At 44.3% G+C, this 12401-nt stretch overlaps 3 protein-coding genes and 1 long non-coding RNA gene across 4 annotated transcripts; 2 read left to right on the top strand and 2 right to left on the bottom strand.

Moving 5' to 3' along the window:
- The first annotated feature begins 8 nt into the window (after positions 1-8).
- On the top strand, positions 9-1043 carry LOC117590252 (ensconsin-like). Its single transcript, XM_034282724.1, has 2 exons — positions 9-716; positions 775-1043. Exon 1 carries the CDS (start codon positions 68-70, stop codon positions 536-538), a length of 471 nt encoding a protein of 156 aa, XP_034138615.1. The 5' UTR covers positions 9-67; the 3' UTR covers positions 539-716; positions 775-1043.
- Positions 1044-2226: 1183 nt separating this feature from the next.
- On the bottom strand, positions 2227-3077 carry LOC117590253 (ARL-6-interacting protein 1 homolog). Its single transcript, XM_034282725.1, has 2 exons — positions 2438-3077; positions 2227-2380 (listed from the first exon to the last, which is right to left on the bottom strand). Exon 1 carries the CDS (start codon positions 3006-3008, stop codon positions 2478-2480), a length of 531 nt encoding a protein of 176 aa, XP_034138616.1. The 5' UTR covers positions 3009-3077; the 3' UTR covers positions 2227-2380; positions 2438-2477.
- Positions 3078-8619: 5542 nt separating this feature from the next.
- On the bottom strand, positions 8620-9924 carry LOC117590240. Its single transcript, XM_034282712.1, has 2 exons — positions 9817-9924; positions 8620-9746 (listed from the first exon to the last, which is right to left on the bottom strand). The coding sequence occupies exons 1-2, from the start codon at positions 9851-9853 to the stop codon at positions 9070-9072; spliced, it is 714 nt and encodes a 237-aa protein (XP_034138603.1). The 5' UTR covers positions 9854-9924; the 3' UTR covers positions 8620-9069.
- LOC117590241 lies at positions 8848-10582 on the top strand. The gene is made up of 4 exons (XR_004574273.1): positions 8848-8972; positions 9882-9980; positions 10049-10419; positions 10475-10582. It is a non-coding gene; the product is annotated as an uncharacterized LOC117590241 (long non-coding RNA).
- The last annotated feature ends 1819 nt before the right edge of the window (positions 10583-12401 follow it).

The raw sequence follows: 12401 nt of genomic DNA, 5'->3' as shown, positions 1-12401 counted from the left end.
TCCTAAAGGAAAATTGGTGCAGCGGAAATTGCTGTCCGGCAGTCCTGCAAGTGGACCCGGAAACCCAATGCCCGAGTGGCGCGACCTAAGCAAATCGGATGAAGGATTGACCGATCAAATACTTGTGGCAGGCATAGACACAGACTCCACCGAGAGCACCAAGCAGAAGAAGGATCGTCAAAGGCAGCTGAACTATGATGCGTGGGTGCAGCTCAAGGACAAGGAGAAGAAACAGAAGATTCTGGCCGAAAGACGTGAAAGTGAGAGACTCGAAAGGGCAAACAAAGAGCGCATGGAGGAGTCCCACAGGATGGTCGGAGAGTGGAACCTTAAGAAGGAGCAGCAGATCCACGAGGAGCGACACAAGAAGCCTTTTGTCATCCCCCAGAAGTACAGGGCCACCTATGTGAGATGTCCACGGGAGACTCCAGAGGAGCGCAGAGAGCGCATTCAGGCATTGGCGCGCCTCAATCACATCAAGGCGCAGCGCCTTGCTCGCCAGCGTGAGGAGCAGCAGAAGCTTCAGGAGCGTCGTTAGATGGCAGAGGGAGCCTTTTCCAACCAGATGAAGAACCTGCAGAACCGCCACAAGAGGCTTCCTCCGCGACACACAACCCAAAAAGAGATATTTTTACATTATTTGAAATAGTTTTTTGATGCTGCATCATTGGTGTTCCTGCCACTAATCCAATCAAGAGGAAACGCCACTAATATTGGTAAGTAATTGCATAAATTATTGTCTGGATTGAAGCTCAGCCCAGCCTCCGTTCATAGTCCTCCACTGTGCTGTACCTACGGAACGGAACTCTTATCAGATATTTTTGGATTCATCTGTTCAATCCATCAAATATTCCTCCGACCTTTCTCAAGATTTTGTGGACAATCTATGAGGTGGAAGACGACATTCCGCCACAGAATGAAAGACGTTCAAGACATGCAAGAAACATTTCAAGACGCCCTCCCCTGTGTCTTTATTTTTCACAATCACAATCAAAATTTAAACGTTAATTATTTTTGTTCGATATCTGAATACTAGAAATAATTTCGGCTAAATCGTGGTAGTTGCTTTCTGCTCTGAGAATTCGTTCATTATAAGTACTGCCCGACTCGTTTTTCCTCAATTAACCAAACCAACTTTTTATACACGGTACTCGAAGAGTAAATAGGATATTTGTACGGAAAAAATTGTACACACAGAAGGAAGCGTTTCCGACACCATAAAGTATATTTTCTGCTATCTGCTATATCCACAAAGCCGCTTTGCGATCCGATTAGATCATTGTTATAGCCAGAATGAAGATATCCTACTGTGTACCGGGTACAAAAGTTGTGACGCGTAAGAAGCGTCTCAAACGTCCTTCCTTTTTTCAGAGAGATGTTCGGTTTGTCTGCTGGAGCAGCCAGGAGCACAAGCGCATTAAAATGAGGTTGGTGGACACTATATTCGAATCAAAACTCAAAATGCCATCTGTCAATCGGGGTTCTCTAAGAATATCACAGTTGAAGTCATCTGCTAGGCTTATGTCCGTATACATTAGTTCAATGTCATTATATAATGAAACAAAGAAATCATTTCGCATTTTAAGCAGTTACAAATATGTTTGCGGAGTCTATTTTATTTATTTATTTAATTTATCTTTTATTTATTCATAACGCACACAAACAATTAAAAATGTACCGTCATAAGGAACAACTGCGTCAACACAACTGCGGTTGCTTAGTGCATATTATTTGTACAAATATAACGCTTTTGAGGCCATAAATAATATGATGAACCGTTTAACAATAGCGTGACCAACGCTAACAAGCGTCCTCTGTCCTCCACAACTGTGTGGGATCAGTAGGAGTCGGGCTACCTGATACTGGATTAACTTGAGAATGGAGATGAGCTGTTCTGCGGTGGATTACTGGATTAGCAATAATTATTTGTACACACTTGAGGCAATAAAATAAAAGAATATTTCACAGGTAGCCTCAGGTAGCTGTGCAAATTGTACTTAAACGTCTTTTGACTCTCGAACTATGGCAAATATTTGCCTAGAAAATAAATTTCAAAATTGAGGCAACCTCTTGTGTGTGTTGTTCTAATGGAATGTACGTAGCTATAGAATAATGATTGCTAATGCACCAAAAATGTGGCAGATGATGAAAAGCCATGGAAATGAATATAATATTTTAACTACTTTCGGAGTATTAATTACTTCTCATATTTAATTAATAATTGAATATTATTGTTGATGTACCAGCACTGCAGCCGTTTATTGAGTGTCCAGAAGTATGTTTTAAAGTGATTTGAATTGGTTAATGTGTAGGTTTCTTGTGGGTTTGTCCTTTGCGAAGTTTCTCGAATCCGTCAATGAGGAAAGAAGTCCAAAAGCGGCTGTAAAAGAACGGCAAGAATCTCCTTAAAGTGATTTAAACTCCATTAAACACTTACCAAGCTGGTGCTATTCTGTGTTCTAGTATATTTGAAGATGTTATTTTAGTTTCGATTTGGAGCCGCAGTCGTTCAGATTGTACTTCAGACCAGCCCAAATGGCAATGAGCAATGTGGCCAAGTACATTAGCAGACAATTGTCAACGTTGGCGCCGATCCAGGCAAAGGCCAGCAGGATAAGGCTGATCATAGTCACGAGTACTGCCGACAGGCGCTCCTTGAACAGATACTGGACCCATGCGGCCCAGTGCTCCTTGAAGCTGTAGATCTGTTCGCAAACATGTTCAAATTTCTCTTCGTGCTGCTCATCCCAGTCGAGGGCATTTCCCAGCCAGCGTGAAATTGTTGGTAACAAATAGTGGAATATATTTACCACGAAGACCAACAGAAACAACATCGTGATGACCGACAGGTCCAAGTACCACAACGTGGCATAGCTGATACTTATGCCGACAAACAGCAGCCCGGGATAATATTGTTTCTCCCAGGTGAGCAATCGATGGGCACTCTCTATGGCCCCCTTAAAGGGCTGCAAATCCTGCACGAGCTGCTTCACATTTTGATTTGGCATTTTTTGTCTCTTTATTTTGATCTTTTTAATGCAAAAAGTACAATTTTCTTCTGCCCGCTGACGCTTGGTTCTGCTCTCAAAGTATGTGTGTAAGCACACAGTCAGCAGTCAGGGATGATAAAGTCAAAGTATCGAAGGTGCTACGATGATTTTGTGTGGATTGCGAACTTGGCTGCAGATGCAGAAACCATTCAAGTCTAAGAACAACCTGAGCATGAAGATTGGCTGTGAAACTCGAACACACAGACTGAAGCTATAAGGAACGCTCTTTCACGCCACTTTTTCAATAAAAATCCTGGCCAATTAAACAATTAATTTATAAATTATTCAAACAGTTCAGGAATTTTCAACAGTCTGCTGCTCCAGCTCTATTCTCCTCTTTTTTAAGGCCTTGTTTTAATTTTCTTTCCCCAGGCATATTGTAGCCTGCACAATTTTGATCTTTGATCAGCTGTTTTTTGTTTTCTTTAGTGATGAAATTTGGAAAAATGTGCAAATATGCGCAATAGCAATCAAATATTTCGAATAGATGCACATTAATCAGAAAGTCAATTAATCATTTTCCAAATTTAGCAACAACAATTTTCGAACTTAGTTTATTTATTTTTATTTCTGCGTTTTCTTTTGCGAAAAGGATGAGCGAGAGATCTTGTATACTTAGACACTGTCTGTTTTAAGTTAACATAATAAAGCAATTCTTGAATGACAATTTTTCATGCTACCATTGTCAAAAACTAACTCAAGTTAACTAAGTATAAAAGTTGTGACGCGTAAGGAGCGTTTCACACCCGACGTGCAGGTTGCGAAATTCGCGTCGGGGTCACCAAAAACTAGTTTCAATTCCGTTTATTCCGATAGCTTGCAGCGCTGTGTAGCCCAGTGTCCTATGATGTTAACCCGAACCGGAGTGTGCCGACGGAGGGGCAACATTAGTCATGGGACTTGACATTTTTGCGCCCAGACCGCAGATGGAAACCCAATCCATATTTGAAGGTTGATTGGAATTGCTAGCTAGATTGGATGCGTCCTAGCTCTTAAAATGGTTAGAGCCCTATGCCTATGCCACTAAGAGACAACAAAAGGAATGGAAATCGCAATCACAATAAAAATCTGCAATTTCCAGCAAATATTGAATTGCAATCAAAGGAGCGAGTGAGTCCCAAGGTAGATGGAAATCAAGTTGGGAGTTCTTTGGCTGCAGCTTTAACCTGAAACTGATGGATCTCTCTCCCACTCTCTCTCTCTCTCTCTGTCTCTGTGTGTGTGTGGTGTCAGTGGGTACCTGGATTGGGGGTGGTGGGTTGGAGTGTGCGGTGTGCTCGGGTGGCGATGTGTTAATTTTCTTTGCAGGCACGTTCCTGTCATTGCCACTAGCCCATGTGCATTTTGCTTTGCCTATTACCCATTCCCCTGGCTCATTTGTATGCCTGAGTGCGTCGACTGTGCGCCCAGCCGCCCTGGATCGTCCTTGGCCAATGGCCTGTTTGCTTTTCATTTTCCCTGTACCCACGTCCCACGTCCCTTGTCCCTTGTCCCTTGTCCATCCCCCAGCCACCTAGTCACTCCTATGCTGTGTTTGCGTGTGGGCTGGTTCGCATTCTCAAGCAAAAGTCAACGGCGCATTGGTTTTGAATGCAAATGGGCAGCAAACGAGCAGAAGCAGGAGGAGGAGAAAGAGAAAGATAAGTAAAAAGCGGCGGTGGAGGTGGAGGAGGAGAAGGAGCAGGAGCAGCAGAAGGTGTGGTGGGTGGAAGATGAGCAGCAATTTGCATGGCTTCTTTTCTTTCCTTCGTTCTTTCTTCTCTTCCACGCCAGCTCAACCTCACTTCCTCCGATTGCTGCCGCTGTTGCTGTTGCTGTTGCTGTTGTTGCTGGTCTGTGGCGGGCTGCGATAAGGATAAGCTCCAGCTTGATGACTGCAGGAAGGCTGCCGCTATCCAGGGACACCTTTTGGCGCCTATCGTCTTTCAATTAGTTTAATTAAATTGCAATTTTCTTATCCTGCAACGCAGCAACGAAAAGGCAGAATCTGGTCAGCTAAGCCCCCTGTTTATGCCTTTTTTTCTTTTTGCCTTCCGTCTCCGTCTCTGTTTCTGTTTCTGTTTCTGTTTTTGTTGTTTTTTTTTCCACTTTTTTCGAGCTGCCTCGGCATCAGATTCGGATTATTTCTTTTGCTGTTTTGCCGCCTGTTAATCATTGCTGCACACTTTGCTGCGCTTTCAAATGGCATCAAAGTTCTCATCTCTTCTGCTGATCCAGGCTCAGGCATAAACTTAAAGCTAAAATTTAATATTTAATACAAATTGTAATAAAGAACCTCTGAAGAGTAACGGGCCCAAGAATATGTTCAACGGGCAATGACTGCACCATCAAGCCTGTTACGCGCGGAACCCAGCAGAACGCAGCCCTCCTCCCGCCCAACCGACCGAGGGGCGCTGCCGCATGACGCGATAAACCCCTGAAGGGTTCGTGTGCGGCATAATTCGATCTACATAGTGGAAGGAAGGAACAAAGGAATAAAGTTTCTAGCGGGTCTAATGGGAATCGTAAAGTTTATGCGGCTCAACAAGTCAGGGCTGTCTACATCCCCCTTGAGTCGCAGACTTGCGACTTGAGACTTGACTTGCTACCTTTTTAATGCAGAGGAATTATAAAGGACTCCTTCCAGATGAGGGGAAAGCTAGAAGAATGGATGGATCGAGTGAATAATGTGTCAGGTCTTGTGAGACCTGGACTATGAAAAGTTCCGACGTGAAGCAAGAGTTTACGTTACATCATTAGACGTTCAGGTCAGGGGCAAGCCGAGAGACAAAAACTTGCCGCTTTGGTGGGACTCCCACCAGAGGTTTTGGCACCACAGATATCAACTGGTGCGATCGAAATAGATGGGATATGATGTGGCTTTGGAACGGACTCGACTGACTCGGACGCTACAGTACTAATATACTAATGTTCTCCAACATTAAAGCTTTTCGGTTGGATGTTCCTCGGATTCTCTACTGCTTTTTTGTTGTTTTTTTTCACACCCTTCACTTAACCAGCCTGTGCCGTTGTGCAGCTCATTTGGAGAGGCGCCAAAGTTATTTTTACAAGTATCCCCCCAAAGGTATCCCTTGACCTCTCCCTCTTCCCCCCCTGTGAAAAAAATGTAACCAACTAGACACCAAACAAAAAAAAAGAAACGAAAAACGAAAAACTGTCTAAAGTGCGACCAAATGACCTTTTTAATTCGTGGCCATGCACTTTTTTGCGCTGCTTCATCGCACCTTCTCTCTCTCTCTCTCTCTCTCTCTCTCTCTCTGTCGCCAGCTCTCTTTTAACCGCTATGTGTGTGTCCGTCTCTTTTATTCGCTCGGCATGTCTGGCACTCTTTTGGGTGTGAAATGAAATTTGCAGCTTTTGGCGCAGAAAGAAAGTTGCAAAGATTTTTTAAGCGTGTCGCGTGTTTCCTTTTCGTGCTCCCTTTATCTTTTTCTTTCGTTTTTGTTTCGGGTTCCCTCTCTCCGCTGCTACCTGCTCACTTTCTCTGTCTCCCTTTCGCTCTCCCTTCTGTGTGTGCGTTGTTCGTGTAAATGTGTTAATGCGCTTGCCGCGCTGCATTACTTACGTGATACTTGCCCAGTGTCCTGCACAGTCCCCCAGTCCCCCAGTCCCACAGTGGAAGGATACTGGATAAAGAAAGAAGAGCTTTCGCCTCTTTTCAGACACTGTGCTTAAAATTCTGCTACCAATTTTTGTCTGCAAATGAAGTTGGTGCTTGTGTGCACGAGTGTGTGTCTCTGTTAAAATCAGCTTAGGCATTAGTGCTGGTCCAGCCACATTCCAACACTCGCCCACACACACACACTCCCTCCAAGCACTAGACCAACGCCAAACCCAGCCCCACCCGTGCTGTTTGCCCAGCTTGACTCAACTCGACTCGACTCGACTCGACTCACCTCGCCCATGTGGCTAAGGTCAAACCCATTTGACTCTCTGAGCAAATTGCAGCGCCATGCTTCAGGCGGGCGACATCGTTACACCTCACCAACCAGCGTTGCCAACCAAATTAGTGCAAAAGCAAGCGGCAGTGAGCGGCAGTGGGTAGGCTAGGGTAGGGTAGGGCAGGATAAAAACTGCCAACGCTGCATTTAACAATTTTAATGGATTTTTTACCCCCGCCGCCGCTGCTGCTGCTGCTGCTGCTGCTGCCGAGGCAACAGTGCCAGAAATTGAATCTTTAAACTTGACCCGCTGCAGTGAAATCTACTCAGCAAACGGAATACCCCACACTGAATCATCGCTCTTAGCAGCTGGACGGAGCAAAGTACTGGCCTGCGTGTCCGTCCAGGCGGGCGTCAACTGTACGGACGGACACGGACAGGGTATACAGCGCGTATAAAAATGTACAAAAAAAATATACACATATATATTCCCTAAATATTTATTTATATAATTATGTCAGTTGGCAGCTTTTAAGAGTTTTTGCAAAGACCCGAGACCCCTTAACATTCCCATGCGAAAATGTTTGTGCGTTTTTGGCGGACAGGACGGGGGAGTGGGAGGACACACCTGTATTTTGTGGAGCGTCTTTTTATTGTCAAGCAAAAAAACAAATGAAAATTCCTGCTTGATGTTTTTCGTTGTTTCCGTGCACCGAAATTGTCTTTTTGGCGGGCCGACGCGCTAATAAACAAATAAGTGGGAGTGGCGGACGCTCAATTAAGGCTATTAAGCGTTACTACGGAGCGAGAGAAAAGGAGAGAGAGAGAGAGAGAGAGCGAGAAAGAGCAAAAGCAAAGCATTGGCAGGCATTTGGTTTTATGACTCTGTCTATAAAAATTCCTTAGTTGAAATTTATTTGCTCCATTAGATGGCGTTTCCTAGAAGCAGATCTCTCCTCCACCACCTCCAACATCCAGCCAGACCCTCTCCCAGCATAATGATTATGCGTTTGCTCTTATGTTTTTATTGGTAGATGGCAGATAGTCCCACTCCAAGTACCACCACCCGCAGCGTTTAAGCAAATTCAATAAGTCAACTCCAGGAGCAAAGAAAATAAAGAAGAAAAGTTACTTTTCCTTTGGTCTTTGGTCTTTGGTCTCTTCTCACAATCCCACCCACTGCGACCAATTTCGGTTTATTTATGAGCGATACAAACGAATAAATTAGCGGGACAAGGGTTCGACCTGCCCAGTAACCGCACTCCCAAATCGCACACACACGTAGTGCTCTCCAGTCTCGAGGAAAAAAGAACTCAGGGAAAGGAGTACTTAAACGCTTTGCTGGTCATTCGTCAACCACAAAATTTGTTCGTTGTTCGTTGTTCGGGCCTAAATAGCCGGCGTTTCACCATAATAATCCCGTAATTTACACTCTAATTTAAATGAAAATCATTAATCTATCCTTAACCGCGAGTCCGTGCATTTTTATTGTGCAAACGCACAATTAATTTATTTGTTTATTGCCGAAGTTGGTTCCGTTTCTAGGCTGCTCCTTTTTTTGTATCTAAATAAATATTATTCAGTTTTGATTTATGATTTATTCCACTACAGCGCACAAATTTATTTAATTGCAGAACTTGCATTTTATTGCTCAGTAATAGTTTCAATTTATTTTTACTTTAGTCTACAAGAACTTGGAGCTGTTCAATCATATTTTTAGCGCATCTCTAGGCACACAGCGTTATTGCACATCGATATTCATCGCATCGTCAGCACACTTTTGCCATCACCTCCGACATTCGCCATCCGCCATGTGCTTTGCGTGTTTGTTGTTTTGTTCATTTTTTGTATGTGTTTTTATTGGTTTTTATTAAGTGGATCTGCTTGGATCAATGCCAAAAATAGTTCGAAATGTGATTTGGCTTGCAAACTCTCTCGAAGTGTAAGCTGTGTTTCTTGGCATTTTGCGTAGTGCTTAGACTTAGCATTTACATTTTGGTTTCAGCTGGTTTTGGATCGAGTCTTCGTGTGAGTGTGTAAGGTAAATTACTTATTAAGCTGCTTCTGCACAAGCAATTACCTTACCGTATGCAATAATTATTATTTATTTGAATCTCTTAAATCTGCCTTGCCTTTGGTTATCCAAAGAAGACGAGGGCAATGCCACAAAGGCACAGCGGCATCGCAATGGCAATGAGTATATGAACCATCACCGGTGCGCATTTAAGAAGGTCAAGCAATTTGGCAACTTGCACCCAAAGTAGCTCCAACAATCGAAGGAGCCAGTCCGTGGAGTCAAACTCGACTTTTTGTGCATTTTCAGCGAGGTTCTGGTCAGTGGTTAGCTCCTGGTCACCATCGGGCATCGGCATCGCCAATAGTGTTGGCTTTTGGGTTGGCTCATGGGATTCCATTCCTGCATTCTCATCCTCCTCCTGGCAACGCATCTCTTCTGAAATTATTCTCAGTTCTTGCAGTAGATCGACGGGTGTGTTGTACCAATTTTGCTGTGTGGAAGTGTTGCTCTTTTGCAAATTTTCAATGTGTTCCTTCGCTTTCATTTTATTGCGAAGGGCACCAAACAATGTCGAACTTCCAACGTGCAAACGGCCAATAATGGGTCGTGGCAGTACCTTTAAACACTTTCTGCCATTTGAAGTGTCTTTGGACTCGTATTGCTTGTGCTTTCGCTTCTGGATATCCTTGTGTCCAAGTGGCTCATTGTGCTCTTGGTGTATTTCTGTCATCTCAAGACGATCCTCGCCGTGGCCTGTTGCTCGTTGCAAATCGTGCTCGGCTGCCTTGAAGTTGGACTCTGAAAACCAACTAACAATTAGTTTCCTCTTCACATTAGTTCTGTGCAAAAATGTACAAATTGTACTTACCAGTTTCTTGACTGTAATTTGCTTTGTTATGTTTCATTTTCTACAACCAAAAACCGAAAATCAAGAGAATTTGCTGTGTCTGCTCTGAGCACTGGAATTATACTTCCAGGAGACGTCTACTTGGATTTTTCGAACAACGAGCAAGTACACGATGAGCATGCCTTGTAATTTGCAATTCAAATATCAAAATAGAAACTAAACTTAGCTCTAAACAGTTCCAATTCATACACAGCTCTCAGTTCGGATTGTTAGCCAATAAAAAATCTGCAACATGGACTGCTTCCGCGTGCCTAAAGTTGTCAATAGAAACGTGCTGAAGGCCATTTATTTTTTTTCGGAATGCATTTTGTTGGACTCCATACCTTTGTCTTCCATTAAGCTGGAGGTGGCCTACACAATTCGCAACGCCAATCCGGTTCAAGATTTGGACTCCGCAATTGAGTCGTCGCTGAAGAACTTTAGCTTAATTGGCATCCTAAAAGAGACAATCACGGCCAGCGATGAAAAGTCGTATGAGCTGCTGTTGAAGCCTTCAATCAAGACTTAAAATCTCTGGGACGATGTGCCGAGAGGGAGACCCTACTTGAAGGGTCCTCAAGTAATGTAAGCACAAATTTGTTGTGTCTTTAGCTTGCTGCTAATTTTGTGATTCTTTTAGTTTTGTTTTCATTTTTTGGGAAGCTTTCGAAGGCAGCATTTCACATGACAAAGAGGGAGAAGACTTTGGAGATCAACCATACCGTTATCATTTGAAACTGTTGCTAAATAAAATTATTATGTCATAGTTACAGTATGCAGTTGTTGTGTGTAATTGTAAAGCAGAGGCCGGCAGCGTTTTGATCTCGGACAGCGCAGTCGGCACACGCAGCGACAGAGAAGCAAGAAACGTTTTTGCAATGGTGCCAAAGAAAGCTCTCTCTCTCCCTCGCTTACTCTCCCTAAATGCATGGTAAATAAAGATCCGCTATGCACAAAGCAAGAAATGCGAAAGAGAAGCAAGTAACGGTGTGCGTGTGTGCTGGTGGGTGATCGATCAGCAGCAGCACGCGGTACCTGCTTCTGGCATACACCCTTACACCCTAAGAAAAACGTTAATACACACTTACAATAAGTACAACCTTCTTTGCGGTGGATTAGTAGGAATAAGAGGCAATATATTTTACAACCGTTAAACCTCATCTGTGGTGGATTAGTACTAAATATTTACGCACGTGCATACACTAGAAGGCAATAAAATACAAATCAGTACAACTCAGGTAGCCGTAACTCAGAAAATTGTATTTCAAGATGCATTTTGACTAACATTTTGTTGTGGGTAGGCATTTTACAGTGCCATGGTTCAGGCTTTCTGTTGCTTTTTTTTGTTGGGAATAGAAACCTACTTTGTTATATTGTTGAATGTCCTGCTTCTGTTCCCTAATGGCTGTTGTCCTGTGTGTCCCCGCACTGAATCCGGCGGCAGCAGCAGTGCACCACCAAGGCACTGCGGTTGCCCAGTGCTGCCGGGGGTCCAGTAAGCAGTGCGGCAGCTGCAGTCGGTCGAGGTCTCATGTACAACGCTGCTTGCATGTTTGTTGTGTGTGTGTGGGGGGGGGGGGGGGGGGGGGGGGGGGGGGGGGGGGGGGTTGGAAGAGGTGGAATGTGTGCTTTCTCTTGCCACAAGAAAACACTCAAAGGCTGAAAGGATTTTCGCTCACAAGTGGCAACCGGAAGTGATGTGCGGCTCAAGAGTCTACTTCAGCTGGCACGCACGCACCCACCCATTGACGGGAGCAAAAGTTGGTGTAGGAAGGATCACACGGCACTGGACAGGGGCAGACATGTTGAAAGGTGGAAATTGAGGCGATTTACTTTATACAAAACAGGCTTCATCGCCCATTCCCATGGCCATGCCGCAGCCGCAGCCGCAGGTTTAATGCACTTTCCCCACTTGGCGACTTAGCAACTTGTTGATGGAATCATGGAGAGGAAAGGAAAGGCGTTGCCCAGTCGGTCAATGGAAAAACGAAACGGGGGGCACCCAGCAGCGAATTTCTCCTAATTAAGTCGGAAAAGGGCACAGGGCTGGACGCAGCAGCAAAAGGAAATATTTATGAAAATTACTTCGACGTCGCACAAATAAATAAAACGAACCAAGTGAGGAAGGCGTTTGGCCAGAAGGAAAAATTGTGCACACAAGCAGCTGAAGATGGAGATGGAGATGGAGTTGGAGCTGTTGCTGGGCTTCTGGGGCCAACAAACTAATCACAATAATCACGCTGAAATAAAATTAATAAAAATGCGTGGCCCGCTGGCACGGCAAGGAGCATTTAAGAACATAAATAAAAATTAGCAAAGCCAACAGCCCAGGACTCAGGATCTCAGACTCTCGGACTACGTCTGTGTGTGTGTGGCCTGCCCTGCCCTGCCCCGCCCCGCCCTGCCTTGGTAATAAAAGCCACAAATATAAAGAAATTACACAAAACTGCGACGGAACTGGAGATGTAGAGGAAGCCGGCAGCAGTAGATGACCGGAAAAGTTAAAGCAGCTAGCGAATAAACGAAAAACTAATAAAAGCCTTTGACCAGCGTCCTACAGTCCTCGG

This window comes from Drosophila guanche, unplaced genomic scaffold, assembly GCF_900245975.1.
Source record: "Drosophila guanche unplaced genomic scaffold, DGUA_6, whole genome shotgun sequence".
In the NCBI taxonomy this organism is placed as follows: domain Eukaryota; kingdom Metazoa; phylum Arthropoda; class Insecta; order Diptera; family Drosophilidae; genus Drosophila; species Drosophila guanche.
Note: the sequence above shows the minus strand (reverse complement) of the source record. Positions and strands in the feature narration are given on the sequence as shown.

What these genes read in the sequence shown, in the direction of transcription:
- LOC117590253 (XM_034282725.1), bottom strand. Translation starts at nt 3,008, where the DNA reads ATGCCAAATCAAAATGTGAAGCAGCTCGTGCAGGATTTGCAGCCCTTT.
- LOC117590240 (XM_034282712.1), bottom strand. Translation starts at nt 9,853, where the DNA reads ATGAAACATAACAAAGCAAATTACAGTCAAGAAACTG. An exon ending in AAATTACAGTCAAGAAACTG is followed by an intron (nt 9,747 to 9,816) that starts GTAAGTACAATT and finishes GTTGGTTTTCAG; the next exon opens with AGTCCAACTTCAAGGCAGCC.
- LOC117590252 (XM_034282724.1), top strand. Translation starts at nt 68, where the DNA reads ATGCCCGAGTGGCGCGACCTAAGCAAATCGGATGAAGGATTGACCGAT.